At 58.2% G+C, this 22,687-nt stretch overlaps 1 protein-coding gene across 1 annotated transcript; it reads right to left on the bottom strand.

The window, feature by feature from the left end:
* Positions 1-5,700: 5,700 nt before the first annotated feature.
* Positions 5,701-19,264, bottom strand: SNTA1 (syntrophin alpha 1). The gene is made up of 8 exons (XM_065645641.1): positions 18,918-19,264; positions 16,363-16,548; positions 8,915-9,113; positions 8,615-8,822; positions 8,416-8,546; positions 7,146-7,342; positions 6,881-7,068; positions 5,701-6,573 (listed from the first exon to the last, which is right to left on the bottom strand). Exons 1-8 carry the CDS (start codon positions 19,192-19,194, stop codon positions 6,481-6,483), a joined length of 1,479 nt encoding a protein of 492 aa, XP_065501713.1. The 5' UTR covers positions 19,195-19,264; the 3' UTR covers positions 5,701-6,480.
* Between the last annotated feature and the right edge of the window lie 3,423 nt (positions 19,265-22,687).

The raw sequence follows: 22,687 nt of genomic DNA, 5'->3' as shown, positions 1-22,687 counted from the left end.
TCGGGCAGTGACCCCCCCCGAGCCCAGCCCAGGCAGCTCCTCCTGCATCACTGTCTCTGCAGCATCCGCAGACCCACAGGTTCAGCAAAGAGACGATGAGAACGCAGGTGTGTGCCACTGTTTCACCCCAAAGGGCTCCGGAGGATGCTGGAGGAGCCTCTGCTCCCATGGGCGGGACCCAGGACCCTCCAGGTGATGCCAGCGGGGAGGGAAAGGCTGCTCAGAGCCCCTCCGCCTGCAGCTGGAGCACACAGGAGGGCTCTGGGAAGGGATGTGGAGCTCCTGGAGAGCGTGTGATAGCAGAGGAGCATCAGCTGGGAAAGGGAAATAGGGCCCAGCCCCACAGAGAAACACGGGTGTTCTTGCCTGGTGGTGAAAAGCCAGTTTGAAGGTGTTTCTATCCCCATCCAAGCCTTGCAGAGACACCAGCGCTGCCAGAGATGGAGGCACAGAGAGGAGAAGGGATGTCCCAGCCGTGCCCAAAGAGGTGGAGGAAAAGCTCCAGCTGAACTAGGGGGGTCCCACCTGGGCACGGCCCATCCCTGCCCACACTGACCAGCTCTGTCCCCCACCAGACAAGCAGATTTCCACCTGAGGACGTGGCTGAAAACCCCCACCATCAGCTGCCCCACGCTGTTTCAGGGGAGTCTCCTTGAGAATGTCACGTGTTAAAATGTGTCCCACCGCAACCTGATTTACCTGGGACGCAGAGGGGAGAGAAGGGTTATCCGTGACTCATTTCTCAGGTGAGCAGGGCAATATCGCATCACGCTGGGTTGCCATGGAGATGTCACACGCGCGGGCTGGAAGGGGACCCAGCACCCTGGCAGCAGCCACAGCACCGTGGAAACAAGTATTTTCCATCAAGAACGAAAGGAGGAGGAACGTGGGTAAAGCAGCATCCCAGAAAGCAGAAGGCGAAATACGAATTGCTGGGGTGCAGAGCTGAGGTCCCTGCAGGCTGGGGACAGGTCCCCGCTGGGTGCTGGGCACAGCTGCCAGCAGCGCCCGTGAAGTGGGGCTGGGTGTTCGGGTGCCCCACACCAGCGTCCCAGCGCCAGCTGCAGTTAGCAAAGCCCCAGTGATGTTCAAGACAAATTCATATTTGAGAGCTGACCTTGTTTAAAATGCAATTTTTAGGTACAATTGGATAAAAACAGTGATCCCAGTTCTCACGCAAAAGCCTAACAGGATGTCCCGGCGCAGGAGAAAAATGTTAGTACTTCAGAAAAGCAGCACATAGAGCAACACTGGGCAAATATGGCAATAATGGATGTTTTGGACAGCTTATGCTCTTTTTTTCCATCATTTAAACAAATATGTGAATTGTTTCAGGTGTCATACTAGGAAAGGCAGTGACAAGTCATAACTCAACCAGGTGGGGCAGAGGATTTGGGACTGTTTGAGCCTGTTTATGGGATGAAGATGCTCCCGGGCAGGGAGGGGGGTGAGCTGTGTTGCCCCTGTTTGCAGCCCATCTGCTTTTGCTGCTGTTTGGAGGAGGCAGGAGGAGCACTGAAGGTCTTGAGCAACAGCGTGGGAAACCTTATCCAGACAGTTTTTTAATGGCTTTACCTTAATAAAGTGGCTCAAATGGAAAGTTATTGCATGGGAGGAGAAGACACAGCCACTGCTGTGTGAGGATGAGCCAGGGGAACCATGGTGGGATGGGTGCAGGACCTGGGGGATCCCAGGGGTGTTTTGACTCTCAGCACACCCCAATGTCCCACCAGCTTCATTTCCTCACCAGGCAAACATGGCTAAATGCTCAGGGCTTGCTTCCCCCAGAGACGGGGCTGGAAAAGCCCATCCCTGCCCAGGGATATGCACAGGGATGGCACAGCTGAGCAGCTGCCACAGGGCACGTGTGGGGCTGTGGAGCTGCAGCAAGGGATGCAGCAAGGGGTGCACCGAGGGATGCAGCAAGGGGTGCACTGAGGGATGCACCAAGGGGTGCACTGAGGGGTGCAACAAAGGATGAGGCAAGGGGTGCACCAAGGGATGCAGCAAGGGATGCGCTGAGGGGTGCAGCAAAGGATGAAGCAAGAGGTGCAACAAGGGATGCACTGAGGGATGCACTGAAGGATGCACCAAGGGATGCAGCGAGGGGTGCAGCGACGGATGCACCCAGTGCTCACTTTTCAGGCAAGCATACAGCTGAGGCTGAATGAGAAACAACATCCTCATTACTGCCTTGGATCCTCAACATTTAATGTAGCTTCCCTGCTCCCGCAGGGGTCATGACTTGGTAAGATCACTCCTGTTTACATTCATCAAATGGCAAATCTAGTTTCCCTGCACCCTGAACAGGAGATGTCCGCAGGATCGCCAACACTGATGTGCCGCACTAACTCCAGATGAATATTGACTTTTTAATGACAAGCGCTCTAGTACAAATACCACTCGACGCAACACGGGCCGGGCAGACAGCTGAAGGGGGCCAGCATGCCTGTTATTCAGCAAATGAATTATTTGATTCCCGTTCCCTGCAGCATGCTGCCTGCTCAGAAATTTTCATTCGGTCTCTCTAACTCGAGAACCAATTGTAAATGTCAGTGCTAAATGCTCAGATTTAAGTGTTAGGTTGTCTTGTTTGATTATGGCACTAAAAGGTCAGAGCCGACTAATGGCTAGAACAAGCAAAGTCGGGAGGGAAACAGTGTTCTGCCGCGGGTGAGCAAACACCTGGGGACAACCTAATCACTCTTCCCACGGCATCTCTCTCTTCCCTCTCCAGTTCCTCCATTCAGGGCTGTTTTCCAGGTCTCGTGACCTGGAAAAGCCATTTCTGGGGAAAAATCCCACTTGTGACATTGCTGCCGAGGATGCTGACGGTGCCGGGTTTCCTCACGGAGAAAATGGAGAGCTCATCTCGCCGTGTCCCGGACACATTTGCTGCCAAAGCACAAGCGATGGCATGAGAGCGGGGCCGCTGCCAACCCGCTGCCACCGCCCCCGTCTCCCCACACACGGCTCAGTTCGGCACCGAAGCTGTTTGGGTGCTGATCTCTGTGCCTTCATTTCCCCCCGCTCTGGCAACCAGCATCCCAAGAGCTTCACGTAGAGAGCAAAATGTGACTTTTTTTCTTTCATCCTCCTTCCCCATTTGCCATCAATTTCCCCACCACTTCAAACACCTTTAAAATCCCCTTTCCCTGAGTGGTTTCAATCACGGTGGCCAAATAAAACTACAGTTGCCTCAAAGTGACTCCGCTGAGGAAATCTGCCTTTTAGCTGAGCCCATTACCATCATTCCAGTTCTATAAGCTCAGTTCATTATATTTATTTTAAAGCCGCTTTCAAAAACATTAGTCCTTCTGCCATAAAAGTGCCTGGCAGAATAAAACCCTGATGAGCTGTTATTGTCCCCGGGGAGCAGCACAGTGTGGTCCCAGGCAGGAGCGCTCATCACTCCATCCAGATGCCAACCCTAAAACCTTCCCCAGGCAGAGAAATTCAGTGTCGACTCCAGATGTCTGAATGTTTCCAGATATTTACACTGATGAGAACTGGGGATTTTTGGAAAACTAGGAGTTTTAGGAAATAATTGCAGCATTGTTGGCTGTTTTGGTTTTGTTTTGTTTTTTTCCCCCAAGATTCTGGGGTCTCTGATGAGCGTTGGCCTCAATCCTTCAGCACCAGCCTGGAAAATAACCCCTGTCCCTGTGATGCTCATATCACCTCTCTGGGCATCTTCCCAGGAATCAAAGATATTCTGGACTTTGGGAGAGATCTCCAGCTGCCACAGGCTCCTCTTTCTGGGTGGTTTATGTTACAAGGTCCCACATCACTCAGAGAAATAAGAGGCCATTGTCTTATTCACAGGCCCTTTGCAAGAGCATCACCGGGGAAAGGGTCCCATCAAGCAGAGGGTGGTGCCAGGAGGGTGAAGAGCCTGAGAAACCACCATAAAATACACGAGGGGGAAAAAAGTCCCCACCCTATCACCAATATCAAATGCAAAGAAATCAAAGAAAGGAAATATTCATGTCCAAACCAAGCCATTTCTTTCACAGCCCAGGCACGGAGCAGAGTGGTCTGCCTGAGTTGTGCTGCGAAAGTCAAGGCAGTTTGTGGTCTATAAAATTAATAGGAAATCTGCTCTGGATTGGGAGTGATTCTCTCTTTTATTGGAAAGAACCCCAAAGAGCAATGGCTGTAGGGCAGGAAGAGGAAGGTAAATTGCAGTAATAATGTGTTTCCTTGTGCAGACATGCTTTTGATCATAGAAAAATACACCATCTGTTTCTAAATTACTTGTTGTATTGATTTAACAGTTAGTAACGTTGGGGGGTTTTTCTTTTTTTTTTTTTTTTTCTTTTGCAAATCCATTTTGCAAGGTCTCCTGGAAATCTGACAGTTATGTGCAATAAAAAGTACAGGCTTGTTCATCATAAGAGATGACTGGTGCCAGCCATGGGCTGTGTGCAGGGAGGAACGGGCCGGACCCACGCAGGCTCCTCGAGCCCCCTCTTCTCTAGCACCCTGTCCCACCAAGAACTGAGCAGCAGAGTGCTTATGCATCCCATAAAAACTATTTCTTTACACCAAATAAGCTGTTCCTGTGCTTTTTCCCTGCTCAAATGGCAAGCACCTCACTGCCCTTGTTGCTTTGCATTTTCATTGCTTTCCTTCCCTTTTTTTTGCACCTCACACCCTGCTTCTCCCCCTATACCCCAAAGGCTGCAACAGCATCAGGGTCCCTGCACCTGGGAGTGGTTCTGCACATGGCAAACCTTGTCCCCCCCAAACGCCTCCCCAAGAGGGGCAGCCTCCCCCCCGCCACTGCGCCCACCCTTGTCTGCTCATCTTCGTTAGGCAGATCATTAATTCCCCAGCGGTGCACTGAGGTTGGCTCTAAGCAGAGCAGAAGCCCCGCAGCCTCCTCAGCTGCAGATGCCACCTCTGCTTCACAAGCACCCAAGGAGCAGCACCCTGCACCCACAGTCGGGCCAGGGAAACAGGGGTTTCCCCTCTCCAACGAGGTTTTCTCAGGGAACTTGGTCATTTCTGGGCATCCTCCACAGCTAGCTGGCAGCAGCCGCCAGCACAGCATCACCCTTCGCTTTTCGGGAGAGAAAAGGCTTTTCGGTGCTGAGCCCCACACTAACAGGGATGCACACAGGCCAACAGCGGTCGAGGTTAATCTGGGAAGCACTCGGTAAATACCGACTGTGCTGGAGGCGTGCCGGGAACCGCAGACACCGTAACCACGCAGCAAGGGCTGCATTCGCTGCCTCAATTTTTCAGTAAGGGTGGCATGTGAAGAGAACAACATTCAAAGCCTCTGCTGCTGCTCAGCCAGGACGCTACTTTTACTGGAAAAAGAAAAATATAAAAAGCAAAACACACAGCTTTTTTGAGTTTGGAAATGACATCTGCCCTCCACTGAGCATCCCGAAGCATGAAGCGCAGAGTATTCAGACCCACCTGGTATCACCAAAGCTGGCGCGGGTGTCAGCATGTCCCTTTCCGCTGCAGCCAGCACAGTGTTGGGCACCTTAAAAGACTTTTGTCCCCACTTTAAACCCCTGCCTAGGGTCCCCAGCACCCTCAGACCAACACCACCGGCTCACTGCACTGTCCCACAGCCTCCAAGCAAAACCCTTCCTTTCCCTGGTAGAAAACACCTTGGAGCACAGCTCAGGTATCAAAACAAGTCCATTTTCTACTTCTCCAAGCAAAACCAGAAGACAGGTATTGGCTCCCGCTGGTTGTGATCTGCAATGTTTATTTGACCAAAAAAAAAGGCATTTTCATGCAGAATCTTTTGGTTCATAGAAGTTCTTTCCCAGCAGCCACCTGACAATCGTTCCCCCCAAACCGAGAAATAAAGTGACCAAGAAGTTGGCAAAATAAAACAAACTGTCCAACTCCGACAAAGCAAAGTGGTTCCTGTCGTTCAGTACAATATGAAAAAATTGGCAAAAAGAGCTGATCTGCAGTTCCCATCTCTCAAGCACTATGGAGCTGGCTCCAGACTCCAGCCCTCAGGTTGTCTGTCCAAGGGACAGACACACGTCCTTGTGCTGCAGGACCTGGGGACTCTCCGAGGGTCAAGTGAGAGCTGCTGCATCAGCATTTTTAACTGGGTGATATAAATATAAAACATCAATAAAAACAGGTTCTTTGTACAGAAAATATCATCTCACAAGGCACTGGGGTGACGACCGCGCGAACACTTGTGGTGGGCTCCGACCAGGCTTCTCCAGCTCCCACTGAGCACCAGAGCGGGAGGAAGGAGGGGAAGGAAGACCGGAGAAGTCCCCGTGCTGCCATCCAAGAGGGATTTCACCCACCGCTGCCCCCAAACACCCCGGCAGTGGTTTTTTTCCCAGCTGGATGGTGCTTTTCCTTGGCAGGGGTGGCATGACCCCGCGGGGGCTCCGGTCTCCTTGGGATGGCTCGGGGCTGGGTTTGGCCTGGTGGGATGTGCATAGATGGGCTGGGGCGGGGGCTGCTCTGCCCTGCGCTCCCTCTTCACACCAGCAGCCCCAGCCGGGTCACCTTGGCCAAGAGGAAGGAGTGGATGATAAAGACGATAGTTTTGGGGCACGAGTGAAGATCCAATTGCTGCAAGAAAGGAACGGAGGGATGTTTGCAAAGGGAGCGGGGTGTGCCTGGAGCAGCCACCAGCTTTCTGCTTGTGGTGGGGAGGGCAGGGACCACCCCAAGCCCCCAAGACGCCACCACAGCTTTACTGGGGTGCTGGGAAGGGCTGCGCACCGCAGGGCTGCGTGCGGCCAGGGGTGGGTGGATGAGCCGTGTCTCGTGTGCCAGGCAGGGCGGGTGACGCGCGCAGGGCGGGTGCTCTGCTCCCCCTCTCCCTCTGAGGTCGGTGGGGGAGCGGGTGGGGGTGACAAGGGTGAACTCAACTCACAATCTCTCCCTCTGGGCCACCAAAGTCCAGGTAGAGCATCTTGGTGCCATCATCAGAGGACATCTGCAACTTCTCAAAGGGCTGCTGGAGCAGGATGGTCTTGCTGAGTCCAGGCTCGGTAGTGGAGATGGTGAAGCCTTTGTCGATGTGGATGGACAGGGTGCAATCCTGCCCCTTCCACGTGCAAGCTGCACATGGGGACAGAGACAGGGGTGAGATGACAGCCACCCACAGCACCGCCTGCCCCCCCCGGACCCCCGCTGACCTGCCGAGACCTCCTGGACCAGCTCGGCAGCGCCGTGGGTACCGTCCACCAGCAGGCGGGTCCACAGCGCCAGGTCGCGGGGGCTCTCCAGGCTGAAGAGGTGGGTCTGCACGCCCAGCCGGGTGCCGCTGCGCAGCGCGAACGACAGCTCCGCCTCGTACAGCGCCGAGCCCTTGGCCGGCCCCGAGTGCACCAGCCTGCGGCACCGCACCGCGCTCAGCACCGCACCGCGCTCAGCACCGCACCGCGCTCAGCACCACTCCGCGCTCAGCACCGCACCGCGCTCAGCACCGCACCGCGCTCAGCACCACTCCGCGCTCAGCACCGCACCGCGCTCAGCACCACTCCGCGCTCAGCACCGCACCGCGCTCAGCACCGCTCCGCGCTCAGCACCGCACCGCGCTCAGCACCACTCCGCGCTCAGCACCGCACCGCGCTCCGCTCCGCACGGCGGTGGTGGCTGCGCGGCGGGGCCGGCAGGGGGCGCTGCAGCCCCGCGGGTGCGCTCCGCACCCCCATTCTCCCCCGCACCCCCATTCTCCCCCCGCACCCCCATTCTTCTCCCGCACCCCCATTCTCCCCCCGCACCCCCATTCTCCCCCCGCACCCCCATTCTTCCCCCGCACCCCCATTCTCCCCTCACTCCCCTCGCACAGCCGGCACCTTCCGCGGCCAGACCCTCCGGAGATGCCTTGAATCCCCCCTGCTCTGACACCCTGTCGCCATCCCCAGGGCCCTGTCACCAACCCTGGACGCTGCCACCACCTCCGGACACTGGCCACCAACCCCAGGGCTCTGTCACCACCCCTGGACACTGCCACCAACCCTGGACACTGCCACCATCCCCAGGGTTCTACTACTAACCCCAGCACCCTGCCAGCACCCCTTGACACCGCCACCATCCCCCCAGCTCTGCCATCATCCCAAAAGCCTCTACCACCAACCAGGGACTCTGCCATCATCACTGCCCTGACCCCCAGCCCATGCCTTGATCCTGGACACTGCCACCACTCTGGGGCTCTGCCACCACTCTGGGGCTCTGCCACCAACGCTGGGGATCTGCCCTGACCCCCAGCCCCTGCCATCACCCCCAGACTCTGCCACCACCTGGGTGCTCCAATACCACCCCCGGGGCTGTGCCCTGATCCCCAGCCCTCACCACCACCCTGGGGCTCTTCCATCAGCCCTGGGGCTCTGCCCACACCCCAGGCCCCGGCCAGCACCCTGTCCCCCACGCAGGGCAGGAGGGTGCTGAGCTGGTGGCCCCTACCTGGTGGCAATGAGGGGGTAGCTGTGTGCAGGCTTGCCCAGGGCGTCGCGGCTCTGCGGCAGGCTGCCATACAGCAGCAGCTCCTTCTCGGTGAGGACGGCCAAGAGGTTCCTGGTGCTGGCGCTGGGGAGCTGCAAGGGGATGGGGTCAGGGCCACCAGCAGCGTGGTGACATGGGGTGGCAGGGGGCATAGGGGTACCTGCTCGGTCAGCCAGCCCACATGCTTGATGTCTCGTCCGGCCACCGTGCCAGTGCCGGCCAGCTGCGCTCGCAGCTCCTCCTTCACCCGCGGCAGCAGCAGGGCTGCGTTGGCCTGGATGGCGCTGAGCCATGACAGCGCTGTGGCCTCGTCCTTCGCCCGCAGGAACAGGGCAACGCGCCCGTCCGCTGAGCACACCTCCAGGTACCTGCAGGGACACGGCGCTACTGGGTCCCCGCCAGCCTTTGGCACTCCAGGGCACCGTGGTGGCATCGCCAGTCCCTGGCAACACTTCCTGACCTGTGCTCTGGGTCGGTGGGGAGGCACTTGCGAGACACGTAGCACATCTTCAGAGGCACGGTTCTGCCCTCCCGGAGCTCGCGAGGGGGCAGGAGGGGGGATGACCGCTTCTGCGGGGCAGCAGGTGAGGGGTCCCAGCTGACCGTCGCCCCTGACGAGGAGTTCTTGAAGTAGGGCGAGATCTCCTTCATGTACTTCACTGGAAGAGAGGCAGCACATGGTTGAGGACATGGCACGGACCAGGACAGCTTCATCCTGCCCATCAGCACCCATTCGCCCCACCAAAATCCCTTGCACCCTCCCTGCATCAGAGCTGGTGCCGCCTCCATTGCCTCCCCCGAGTGGCCACGCACAGGTGCTGTGAGTCACAGAACCGTTTGGGCTGAAGGGCCCTCTCCAGCTCCCCCAGAGCCCCCCCTGCCATGAGCAGGGACATCTGCACCAGCTCAGGTTGCTCAGAGCCCCGTCCAGCCTGGCCTGGGATGTCTCCAGGGACGGTTCATCCACCACCTCTCTGGCCAACCCGGGCCAGGCTCTCACCACCCTCAGGGCCAACAATTTCTTCCTCATGTCCAGCCCAAATCTTCCCTCTTTTAGTTTAAAACCATCAGCCCTTGTCCTATCGCAACAGGCCCTGCTAAAACAGGGTCCTCTGCCCTGCACCCCTGTGGGTATCGGAGGGGATGGCACTGGTGGGCGAGGTGGTACCAGGGGGTGACATGGCATCTGGGATCCTCCCAGTGCCTCTGCCCCACCATCCCAGCCTGGGAAGCTCCCTCAGAGGGGTAAAAATGGCCTTTCCCCCTTTTTACTTTCCTTTAACCCAGATTAGTTCACAGATAGAAGCCTGATCAGGTCCCTGGGGTGGCACATGGAGCCAAGGGGTGGAGAATGGGCAGGAGTCCCAGGCCAAAATTACATAGTCCAAACTGTGCTGGTACAGCTGGTCCTGCTGCCAAGTGGGAATAACAGCTCTCAAATACCATGGCTTGGCCCCAGGAAAAGCTTCCAGCTGCGTGCTCGCAGCTCACATAGCCCTGCCCAGAGAGTTACAAACCAGGGACAAGAAATCAGCTTTCAGTCCCCAGTGAGTCTCGCTCCAGAGCCAGAGCCCTCCAAGCTGTGCCGGGACGGCAGTCGGCTCCCGAGGTTTAGAGGAAGGGGGAGACGAAAGTCACTGTGAATTCATGGGGCCCCACAGCTACATCCTGAAAATTAGGTCAGCAGCACCAGCCAAAGAGCTTGGGGTGAGCAGGGGGGATGCCCCGCACGCCACGGTCCAGTGGGACCAGTCATGGTCCAGCCCTGGGGACAGTGTGGGACCAGCTGGTGGCTCTAGGGAAGAGCTTCCCTTTGGTGGCCCTTGGGGGAAGGACCATGGGACAGACACGTGCCTGCTGCCACGTCCCCAAACGTCATCGCTGGTTTCACTCCAGGTCCGAGTCAGCAGCGTGGGTGGCAGGAGGGGGGACACGAGCGTGGCTTTGCTGCTGGCTCTTGTAGCCGGCTGGCCGGCGGACCCGCTCCGTCGCTGCAGCAAAGCCACAGCAGCCTGATTTTGTGCCAGAAAAATGCCCTTTTCCCACCAGGAAAGAGTCTGCATGCAGAGCCTACCATCCCCATCCTTCACCTGCCCATTTTCCCCTCCGCTCCTCTCCCAGCGAGCTCCCCAAAACCGCCGAGCCCTGCAATCCCACACGGGATGGGGCATGGGGGGAGGCAGAGCCCCCCGGCTCCCCGCGCTGCCCGGACCCGGCGGGATGCAGCTATGAACGGCTGCAATGCCACTGCGGCACGTGGAGCTGGTTACCCCGCGGTGGCCCCGGGGCCAAGGAGGCGGCGTGGGGCCACCAGCCTCGTGCCCTACACCTCCCGGTATAAATAACCGCCGCATTCCCGCAGGCATTTGAGCTGTGTTAGATTTTACCTGGGTCATTAATCTTGACGGCAGGGACTGGCCATTATCCCAGCGCTCGGGAGCTAATTGGAGTTCAGAAAGACATCATTCAGCTGCTGAAACCCGAGCGGTGTCCCCACGCCAGCCTGTGGCTCCCTGGGCACGCGGAGGATGTCACCGGCATTAGCTGTGCGACGGTGAGGTCACGTCCCGACGGAGCAGAGAGGAGCAGTGCCCAGCCCAGGACAGGGCACAGAGAACTAGGCAAGGGCCAGTGCGTGTGCCTCTCTGGCACGTGGCTCTCAGGAGGATGTGAGGCTGGTCCCGAAGCACCGATGTGTTCCCGCAGCACAACAGGGATCTCGAGCTGACAGGGGCAGCCAGGACGCGGTGGGGCCGCGGTGCTCCCCGGGGACCTGTCACCGTCCCTGGGAGCTGCTGTCTCCTCCAGTGACAGCCATGGGTTATATTTCAGAGACACACGGCACAGCCAGGGGACACTCAGGGTGACAATGCTGTCCCCAGTCTGCTCCGCAGCAGTGGCCGCTGCATCCCTGCCCGTTCCTTGAAAAGCAAATAATGAAGCTGCACAGGCTTTTGAGTGGGGTGACTTGCACCTCTGCCAGTCCTTTCATGGCAGCAGAATCGCCTGGTATTGAATAGATTCATTAACTACCACCACCTCATTAATGCAAACAACTTGGAACATATTACGCATCTTCTCTGCCACTGGTAACTGTAATTCTTTATTTTTTTATTATTATTTTTCATTAACATCTTGCAGTGCTGGGACTCCCCGGCTGGCTGCCCTTTCCTTGTTAGCCAGCACCCTCCAAAAAATCACTCAGCACAAACCCTGCCTTGCTGCTCACCACTTAAAGCCACCTCCAGCCAGCAAACGGTCCCCTCGGTGCCTGCCGGGCAAACCCACGGAGCCCCGAGGCCACGGTGCTCCCCACTGGCTCTCTGCTCCCCCAGGGACATGGCCTGTCCCACGGAGCTTCTCCCGCACAGAGGAGAGGGGATGAATAGGACCTTTAATTGCTCAGGGTTTTGCACTAAATAGCACTGTATTTTAGGTTTTGGAGGAACAGCAAAAGTCTCTGGGGAGGCCACATGTGAGCAACTGCTTGTGGCCACCTGTGCCCAGGTCACTCCTGTGCAGAGGGTGACAGTACAGGGGTCCTGAGCCCAGAGCATCGCCGGAGCATCACGTGTGCCCCGAACCCTGCAGCGAGCTGCACTGGGGACATGTTTAGCTGAAGACCCTAGATCGGCCCTTCTCTCTGTGTTGTAGTTGGGTTTTTTTCTCCTCAGCACCCCAGAAAGGGGCAAAGGCACAAAAATCCCTTGTTTCAAGTTCTCAGTTCCTCCCCTCCAATCAGCCCATCCCTCCCAAGGATGGGGAATGAGCCCGAACCAAGCGATGCTGCACCCTCCATCCTGAGCCACCATCACTCACCCCACACAGCAGCACCACCCGAACCAAGCTCCTGACCCCACAGAGCTTTGCTGAGGAGCCACAAACCTTCCTCCGGCCCCAAAAGCAGCCCCAGCCCCACCGTGACCCAGAACCAGGCTCAAGAGCTCCCACCCACTGCCTGGGCCACCAGTCCGGTGCCAGCACGTGCTGCTTCAGCCCAAGATCACACACAGATCCACCGCGGAGAGGTTGAACCCTGTGCTGCTGGGCAGGGGTAGGATGGGTCCCACTGTTTCTCCCCACCGAGAGCTTCCCAGCAGCATCTGTACGGTGCTGTGAGTCAAAAAGGTCCAACCATACAGGCTGCATCAGGAAAGATTCCAAAGATGTCCTAGAGAGCCAGCGCTGGCCCTAAGGAGATGCTAAACCCATCTCCAGCTGGCCTCTCTCTGTCTCGGGACTAACGATGCAAAATTAACATGTGAAATCGGGTTGAGGCCAACAAACACACATTTCAAGTGACACCCTGAAAGGCTGTGACCTGTGACGTGCTTCCAAAATGCTACTGTCACCTCATCCCACACCCCACCCAGGGACCGTCCCCTGTCCCCAGCTCCGAGTGCAAATGAGGCAGCAGCTGCTGGTCCCAGCTGCCTCAACTGAAACCCTTCTACCCCAGGGAGGAAGATGCCATGGGATGCTGCAGGGTGGAGGTGCCACCACTGTCCCTCCTGCCCCAGGACCCTGTCCCAGCACTCAGTGCCACATGCCCCAGCTCTTTCCCAAATATTCCCCTATGCTGCATGGCCAGTGGTGACCCACAGGCTACGTGATCTCAGGGACATCATGGGACAACTCTCCATGTTTCCATGGGAGAAAAAACATCCCCAGAAAACTCTCCAGAGAAAGCAAAGCTTCAGGGCAGCGAGCTGTGGAGGAGGTAGGAGGACAAGGACTCTCATCGTCACTCTGCATCATCTCAAGGGCAGGTCCAAAGTCTCCCTTTCTGCTTGGGTCTGTCACCACGTCTAAACCACATGAGCACACACAGCGTTGCCGAGGGCAAAGCCCAGCTGCTCGGCCCCCCAGGGCTGTCACATCTGCCAAAGGACATTCATTCCAGTGTCCCACAAAGGGCCGGAGACCACCTCAGGGCTTTCTCTCCTGCTGAGCCCTGAAGGGCAGCAGCGACAGGGAACCGCACAAATCCTGGCTGCCTCCATCCTTCACCGAGTGTTATTCACCCCAGCGCCACCTCATTTTTGTGGGTGTTTCACATTTCACACCATCCACATCTCCACCCTCCGTGACTGACAGGGCAATCAGCCCAACGCAGCCGGGCGTCCCCAGCGCCGTGCTCTCCCGAAACCCCTTCGCTTGACTGGATTTCAAGCTTCCAAGCTATGACTTGCCCGAGCGAGACCTGGAGAGCTGTGACAGCCCCAGGAGCCAGAGCCCCAGAGGCGAGATGCCCACAGCTGCCCCAACTCCTCCTCCCAGTCCTCCTGCTCTCTCTCAGTATCAATACAGCACAAGGACCTCTCTGGGAAAACCATCACTGGGACCAAAGCACTTCCCAGGGCAGCTGGAAGGATGTTTATCAGCCTTCCCCGTGCTGTGGAGGGTCTCTAGGTACCAAGCAATGCAAAAAAAACCAAGGGATAAATAAGGTAAGAGAGAACAATTCTCCCCAAAATAACAATGTAATATAAATACAGTCAAACTCCTCCTACAAATACCAAGAGAGTAGTCTGGCACGTCTGAGAAAACTCTTGGCAGGACACACGGACAGGTCTCTGCATGTCCTCACGCCCGGCCAGCAACGACACCCAGGGGCCAGCAGCCCAGCGGAGCAGCCCGAGGTGAGACCTGGCACACGGAGCCACTGCTGATATTCAAATTAAAATGCACCATCTCCCAGCTCTGCCACTTTGGGGACTCTCACCCCAACTCACCGTGCCACGAGGAGGTACAGGCTCTCCCGGTTTTGTTACCTGCTGCAACGCCGCTTGCACACTACCCTAAAAACTCCTAAAACCAGGAACAAATGCAGCCAGGAGCAGTGAGGCTGCAAACAGACACCGGCTGCGCCAAATTATTCCGTTTTGGTACTTAGAGCAACCGTAAGGGAAGCTGGAGTCATCCCTGCCAGTGCACGCAGATCAGAAAGTGCCTGCTTGATGTTATGGCCACTGTGTCACTTTTCAGTGAGCCCAGGCGTGAGGAGGGCACGGGGGGCCCCCCTTTAACACGCTTTAGGCACCTTGGGGCCACCCCCTGCCGGGGGACACGCTGTCCCAAGGCCAGGCCACCACCTCGGCAGGGCAGTGACAGCCGGATGGCACCACGCCGCGGTGCCAGCCCCACCATCCTCCACGGGCAGGGCTGTACCGTGCTGGCAAACCCCAAACAGGGAGGAGATGGAGATGCACCGTGTACCTGCTGCAGCAGAGACCCCTGCCCCTCTCCAGCTGTCACCTGCAGCATCCCCGAGCAACACCGTGACGCAGGAGCCCAAGAGCAGCAGCTACAAACTAATTACCAAGCCTCCAGTGTGTCGTGGTGGGAGCCAGCCCAGCCCCGCTCTCCTCCCAAGGGTTCCTGCTGGGAGTTTTAATTAATTAAGAAACCCAGCGGGTCATACCTGAGCTACAGCAAAGGCCCTGCCTGCAGCTGCCTCCTGGGAGGGCAACCTGGCAGCGTCCCGTCCCTGGGGGATGGAAGAAGAGGAGGAGAAGAGGTGGTGGTCCAGGGAGAGAAGCTGTTCTCTACAGAAAGGGCAGCTCATCTCCACCTCCCGCAGGACCCCCAGCAGAAAGGAAACCCAAGCCAAAGTAAAGAACACCAAAAAAAAAAAAAAAAAAAGAAAAATAACAAAGAGGGTGGTCCAAGAACAACGGCTACAGGGAGGAATTTCACAGACTCACAGAGAAAGAGGTTCTTGTATATCTCTTCGGTAAAAAAAAAAAAACCAACACACAATCCCACCACCAACCCTATCTGCTGCCAGCAGCTGTGCAGAGCAGCACATTCCTCCGGCTGAACTGTGGTCCTGCGGCTCCCAGGAGGGGAGGAACCCACAGCAGAAAGGGCTGAGTGAAGCGAAAAATGAAAATCTGGAGCTGAGACAATGTGGGGAAGGCGCAGGAAAGCGAGAGCCACGGCGGCCGCTGGCAGGAGAAGACACGGAGCTCTTCTTTGTCCAGGCAGAGCCCAGAGCGCTGCCCCCAGTTAAAACCTCCCTGAGGGATGTGCAGCCCTACAACTGCCTCAGGAAGAGTCTCTGGTGCTGAGACCCTCTCGACGAGCCAAGGCAACCTGGGGGGCTGGTTGGTGGGGAGGGAAGTGTCCTGTCCTGAGGGACACATCCCAGTACAGTTGGGGTTCACCTACCGGGCACCCCATGAGGAGGCAGCTCCTACACCTGCGTTCCTGAGCTGGCCCTGCCTGCTCCTCCTGCCTGCCCAAAATCCCCCCCAGCAAACCAAAAGGTGCCCAGCCCCGCTCCAGCCAAGGACGCGGGTTTAAAGGAAACCACAGGAAAAGCAGAAAAGCAGAGAAGGGAACGGAGCTGGTGAGGGGCTGGAGCACAAGTGTGATGGGAGCGGCTGAGGGAGCTGGGGGTTCAGCTGGAGAACAGGAGCTGAGGGGAGACCTTCTGATCTCTGAACTGCCTGAAAGGAGCTTGGAGCCAGGGGGGGTCGGGCTCTGCTCCCCAGGAACAAGCGCCAGGACCAGAGGAAACGGCCTCAAGTTGCGCCAGGGGAGGTTGAGGTTGGATCTGGGGAACAATTTCTTCCCCAAAGGGCTGTGGGGCATTGGAACAGGCTGCCCAGGGCAGTGCTGGAGTCACCATCCCTGGAGGGGTTGGACAGATGCAGAGATGAGGTTCTCAGGGACAGGGGTTAGTGCCAGGGTTGGGTTAACAGTTGGACTCGATGATCTTGAGAGTCTCTTCCAACTAAAATGATTCTATGATTCTACGTTGTTTTCCATTTGAAAGAGTGTCCACATGTGTGTGCAGATGACGTGTCATCCCCATGCTCCCAGTACACCACCAGGAAAAATGGGGATGAGCTCCCTAGAAGCAGAAGAACCCTCATCCCAACTCGCACCCTCATCTCCTACCTTCTAGCACCACCTCCTTGCCCGTCTTCTTCAACGCCTGCACCGCCTCGTCGTGCGTTGCCTCGGTAAGGTCGGTCCCGTTGACGGAGAGGATGGCGTCCCCCACGTACAGCGCTTCGGTCTGATCCGCTGCCAGCCCCTTAAATATCTTGGAGATCAAGATGGGCATTTTATTCTCTCGGCCACCTTGAAACAGAAAAGAAACAAAGGGGTTGTGGTTGAGCACACAGAGGAGCGGGAGGGGAGGGAGATGCTCGGGTACCAGCCGGCCTGGCGAGGCTGAGCCCTCCTCCCAGTTCTCTGCCGCACTGGGACGGCCGCTGCCTCGTTTCCTCGGATGCCCATGGCACACTTGTAACAACCACAGCAGCCAAAATACCACGAGGCTTTACAGCAGATGAGGATGATTGCTCCAAAACCATTCCGAGCGGTCGCACATTTCCTCATAGAGTGAACGCATACTCTGGCCATCTCCCCATCGATTCTGGCAGGAAAGCATGCCTTTATTTGCATTATTAATCATGTGTCCTAAGCAACTATCCCTGCTCTGAGGACTTCATGATCTAAACAGATAAGACAGCTGAATGTTTTAGGAGAGGCAAAAGAGCCAGGGAGAAGTGAACCAACCCGGCTGTTTGCTCCTCTCCGCACAGTAGCCCTATTTACCTGCTGCTCCCCGTTCTCCGGTTTAAAACGATGCTATTCAAGCCTCCTGGCAGCTCAAGGAGATCATTTTGCACTTTAACTTTTGAACCCGCAGGGAGATTCGAGCCCGAGCCCCAGCCCAGGCAGGAGCAGCCGGGGATCAGCAGCACCAACGTGCCCTGCACCCCAGGACAGCCTGTCCCGAGGAGCCTCTGGGAGATCATCTCTGGTCCTGGGGGGAGATTTGAGCCCAGCCTGTTGTCACCACCCACCCCGGCGCTGCTCCCAGCCAGTGCCACAGGCATTTCCTCGCTCAGCCGCCTGCCAAGCCCCTCGCAGGGCTCTGGTTATCAGCTGTCGGAGGCCCCCGTGGGGGCTGCTCGGTGCTGCCGAGCCCGTCTGTACCGCAGCAGCTCCCGGCCCGCGCTGCCGGCACCAATGGCCCCTGCCAGGGCCAGGAGTCCCCGCCAGCTCGGCTCCCCGCTGGCCCGCCAGGCAGGGGACAGCCAGCCCAGCAGCTTGGGCACCCATCCCCTCGCCACGTCACCTCACCCGCACCCCGGTTTGTGGTGAAGCATCCCCGGGTGACGCACAGCTGGCACACTTTTTAACGGGGAAGCGCCAGCATCCTGGGTGACGAGGAGCGATGTCCTCCCCCAGCAGCAGCGGTGGCACCCGCAGGGCGGCCCCACTGCCCATGACAGCTTCCAGCTCCCATTTCACAGGACAACTACTTGGTTTCCACATACATCACTGCAAAAATAAAGTTTTAACTGAACCAAGTAATGCTTGTCCTTTCCTGGGAGAGCTACAGAGCTGGCAATAGCTTGGCAGCCAAGGGGTTATTGCAAAGGGGGCTTCATGCTTCCCAAAAAGAAGGGCTGGCAAGCTCGGGCGCCTGGCAGACACAGCCAGTGGCACCGTTTTGACCCAGTCCCAGCACCAGGACATCCACATCACAAAACCTCCCCACTTCCAGAGGGAGCCGGAGGCTGTGGCCGCGTCGCCTCCGAGCTGGGAGGAGAAGCCACGTCAGGAGGCGAGAGCCCAAGAGCTTCCCCACCGCTGCCCGCGGGGCTGCCGAGCCCGCACACCGAGCTACTCATCTCTGCCCACGCACCGCGACGGCCCTTTGCTGCCTGTTTAATCCTCCCTTCACGGAGTTTGCAACACACTCGGAGCTGGATGAAAAGCAAAGGCAGGCAGAAACGCCACCACTGCCCCAAGAAGTTTCCAGGGTGAAGTTGAGGCGAGTCAGGGAGGAGCGGGGCAGCTCGGGAGCGAGAACAGGGATTACAACACAGCGGCTTTTCGCTGCCCAGCTCTCCGGGAGCGGACATCTCCAAGCTCGAGAGCATTGTTTTAACGTCCCAGCCCTCTGCACCTGGAGATCGCCAAGGGCTTTACGACCGCTTCGTTTTACCGACAGTTTTAAAGGGGTATTTCTCAGCACAGGAGCACGGAGGGGACAAGGACACGCTGGCAGAGCCCTCCCTTTGGCTGCAAAAAGGCAGGGTTTTTTGTAACCGGGTACCCTGAGCGTCCCACCTGCCTCATGAGACAGTGCCCTGCCTGTGCAGGCAAAGGGGCCACAGGAGCCCCCTCCAGCTCCCAAACATCAGGGACCCCCAACTCCAGCCAGGCTGCAGTGCCCAGGGGCTGACCGGTCACCCCTGGACCCCAAAGTGCTGCTCTGTCCCTGGGCTGGCGATGTTTCAGGTCCCACCACTGCCACACACCCTGCACAAGGGCTGGGTTAGGGCAGCAAAGACCCCTGCCGCAGCTCCGCTTCCCCCGCGGGCTTTTATTCCAGGTGCGGGAACGAGCGGCTGGAAAAGCGGCAGCAACAGGTCCCGGCGCCCGCTGCCTCCCCGCCCCCCGGGACGCCCCCCCAGCGCCCCGGCCCTCACCTTTGATGCTGATGCCGAGCCCCCCCACGTCCTGCTTGACGACGCGAACCGTGCGCCTGATGTTGGCGAGCGCCTCGGGCACGGCGGAGCCCGGCTCCCCGCCGTTCAGCTGCGCCGCCGCCGCCGCCTCGCCGGGGCCGCCCGCGGGGCCGGGGCCGTCGGCCGGGCTCACCCGCAGCACGTCCTCGGCCAGGGTGAGGAGGACGCGGAGCCACTGCCCGCCGGGGCCGCGCAGCTCCAGCAGCCCGCTGCGCGGGGCGCGCCTGCCCGCCGCCATCTTCCGCGCCTGCTGCGCCGCCCCCCGCGCCCCGCTCCGCGCCGCTCCGCGCCCCGCGCGCCGCCCCGCGCGCCGCCCCGCCGGGACGGGGCACGGGCGGGAGGTGACCCACGGGGCACGGGCGGGAGGTGACCCGCGGGGCACGGGCGGGAGGTGACCCGCGGGGCACGGGCGGGAGGTGACCCGCGGGGCACGGGCGGGAGGTGACCCGCGGGCCCGGCGCTGCCCGCTCCGGCCCGGCACGGGGCGCACGGAGGGAGCCGGGTGCTCGGTGCGCCGTTGCTTGTCCCGGATCTGGCCCTGGACGTGCTGGGGGTCGTAGAATCACAGAATCGTTTTGGTTGGAAAAGACCCTCAGGATCATCGAGTCCAACCATTAACCCAACCCTGGCACTCCCCCATGTCCCTGAGAACCTCATCTCCACATCTGTCCAACCCCTCCAGGGATGGTGACTCCATCACTGCCCTGGGCAGCCTGTTCCAATGCTCAACAGCCCTTTCTGGGAATAATTTTTTCCTAATATCCAATCTAAACCTCCCCTGGTGCAACTTGAGGCCATTTCCTCTTGTCCTGTCACTTGCTACTTGGGAGAAGAGACCAACAGCCTCCATGCTCCAACCTCCTTTCAGGCAGTTGCAGACAGTGATAAGGTCTCACCTCAGCCTCCTGTTCTCCAGGGTAAACAGCCTCAGTTGCCTCAACCTTCCCTGTCGCAACTTAAGGCTATTTTCTCTTGTCTTGTCGCTCGTTGGGGATCCCCGTGCTGAGGATCCCTGTGCTGGGCTATGTCACGGGGCAGGCAGCAGGAGCCGGGCAGGGGGCAGCTGGCTCAGCCCTTAGTCCACACTGGCAACCACCGCCACCCTCACCTCCCATGGTGGGGGGCCCAGCAACGGCCGGGTCTGGCGGCCCAGCAAGAGCACTGGGCTGAAGGACTGGGGCATAAATCTGCAGGGCTGGGCAGGATGCTCAGGGAGCCCCCAGAGCACCCACTTCTGCACCCCTGCCCAGGGGGGGCCACCCAGCCAGACCCTGTGGGGCACCTGGGGGTGGGTGCTGCCTTACAGGGGCTTCTATCCCATATTTGCAAAACTCTTCTGTGCAACAGCAGCACAGGGGCTGGTGGTGGCTCCAGAGGCCCCAGTGGGCAGCGCAGGGCAGGGGCTGCCAGCATCCAGCCCTGGTCCAAGTTGTTTCCGGGCAGCCAGTTTCTTTGCCGTGACCCATGGGCAGGCACCTCTGAACAGCCCCTGCGGGTGTTAAACAGCAGCGAGGCAGAGGGAGATGGTGTTTGCAGACACTCAGAAAGGCTGTGTTGCTTTTCCATTGCTTGTCCAGCTTCTTGAAAACACGGAAAATATTTTGTTTTCTTTGGCAGACCAGCATTTTTTTCTGCAGACGTGAGGCAGCAATTACGAGCAGAAAATACCTCTAAGAGTGAAAATACTTCTTGGTGCATCCCCCGTGCACTTTGGACGGCCCCGAAGGCGTCTGGGATAGGTCCCTGAGCCTCTGCAAAACACAAGGATGTATAAGAATTCAGTAACATTTACTGCAGGCTGGAAGGGGACACAGCGAGGGGCTCTGGCCGCCCAGGGCAGCGGGTTCGCAGCGTGCGCTGCTCAGCACAGCCCTTCCCCGGCCGGGGGCCACAGCCAGCCCTGCGCATCTGCCACACGCAGAGGGGAAAAATGCTCCCCGGGCTCCCTCCCACACAGCAGCAGCTGTGGAATTTCTTGAGGTTGCAGCAGAGGAAACCCTGAAGGTTATTTCTTTACGAAACAGACGGCTTACATATTCCTGATTTTCTTTTTGCTAAAAAGTCCAGGGTTTGGTTTAAGTGACTCTTGGCCTTTGCAGGACAGTGCTGCTCGCTGTGGCAAGCACTTCTACACTGCCCCATCACCCAGCCAAAGGTATTTCCCCGTGATCCAGGCCCCTCCAGGCCCCACAGGGATGTCTGGGCCCCGCTCTGGCTGCTCGTGCTGCTCGGGTCAGGAACAGCAGAGGAGAATTTTGTCCTTTCATCCTCAAGTGGAGACAGGGCTCGTTTTCTCTGTGCCACCCGTTCTGGGAGCACTCACTTTATTTGCCAGCCAGGCAGCTGCAATCAGCAGTTCATCTGGGTTTTATTCCTTCCCAACGCTGCTTTTGATATTTCCAGCCTTTAAGGCCACGTTCCCGTCTGCAGCAACAGCAGGAACTCTAAATAGTGCTTTTAGTGTAGCAGAACGGCATCGTTTGGGTTGTCGTCTTTCATTTCTCAGCCTGTGCCCAGCAGCACAGATGCTGAGAAGCACGGCCTGGATGCAAGGAAGCCATCGGGATGGTGTCGATGCCAGGCAGAGGGAGAAGCCCTGCCTTTCCCCATCCCGCTGCTGGGATGGAGAAAACGCCATGGTCCCCGGAGCCAGGGCACGGTGTGCCAACTTCACCTCCCTTGGAGAAACAGCCTCACGTGCCCGCACAGCGAGGCCAAGGTGCAGGCGCACGCACAGCCCCCATGCCGCCCCTGTTCCAGGAGCAAATTTGCCTAAATAAAAGCATCATCTATTTCCCCCGAGTCACTCAAGTCCCTGCCCGAGGGCTGAGAGAGCTCTGAGTTTACAGAGACATTTGCCGCACCCCATCCCCACCAGATCTCCCTCCACCCCCATGCAGATGAGCTTCGTTAGCAGACGGGCTTTGTTAGCACCAAGGCGCTGAGCCTGGGGAAAGTGGGATGTGGGATATGAGGAATTGCCCTCCTGGAGCTACAGGAGCTGGAGGTACAACAGAGGTGTTGGCCTCACTGTGCTCGGGGACTCTCCAAGCCGTTTGGGTCATGGCAGAAAGCTCATTCCATGGCCACCGCTTCTGTACGGCAGCGGCACTGCCTGCTCTCCCCTTCTTCAGCAATTAATATTGCTTCGGCAATTGGCGTCAATTATTTATGTGGGATGCAGACCCAAGGCAAGTGTTGCAGGTATTGGTTTCTTCCAATGCAAATCGCAAGTCCAAAGAGCCCTTGGGACCCTGGTCCCAAACTGCGAGGCTCAGCTTGAGCAGGGGCTCAGCAGACTAGTGCAGCATTGGGGTCTTGGCTCCAGGCTTTAATCCAAGACAAAAACCACCTGCTGGCTCCTCTGCACAGCTGGGTCAGGTGAGAGCTGTGTCCTGGGGAGGTTCAGCACTCCAGGATGTTCTTGGGGGTCTTGCTGCCCCCCCAGGCAGAGATGCTGCTGCTTTTGGGACCTTCCCACAGGCTTGGTTCCCTCAGCCAGGCTCTCAATCCCACTTTTCCTCAGGTTCTTTCACTTCTTAGGAGCTCCCTCATGTCCCAGGGCACGTGGTGAGCGCTGGGAGCCCAGCATATGGGGTGGTTCCATCTCCATTTGACCTTCTGTGAGGTAACATGAGCATAATTCCCATGCTGCAGGATGGATTGCAGGGTGGGAGGGTGGAGGGTGAAGGCTCTGGCCGGGGCTGGCACGTGGGAGCGAGTCGCAGCTT

This window comes from Caloenas nicobarica, chromosome 15, assembly GCF_036013445.1.
Source record: "Caloenas nicobarica isolate bCalNic1 chromosome 15, bCalNic1.hap1, whole genome shotgun sequence".
Classification (NCBI taxonomy): Eukaryota; Metazoa; Chordata; class Aves; order Columbiformes; family Columbidae; genus Caloenas; species Caloenas nicobarica.
Note: the sequence above shows the minus strand (reverse complement) of the source record. Positions and strands in the feature narration are given on the sequence as shown.

Excerpts from the sequence above, each read along its gene's own strand:
- SNTA1 (XM_065645641.1), bottom strand. The coding sequence starts at position 19,194 with ATGGCGGCGGGCAGGCGCGCCCCGCGCAGCGGGCTGCTGGAGCTGCGC. Across the intron at positions 7,343-8,415 it reads TACCCCCTCATTGCCACCAG|GCTGGTGCACTCGGGGCCGG; the intron begins GTAGGGGCCACC and ends GCGGTGCCGCAG. Across the intron at positions 7,069-7,145 it reads GGTCCAGGAGGTCTCGGCAG|CTTGCACGTGGAAGGGGCAG; the intron begins GTCAGCGGGGGT and ends CCCCATGTGCAG.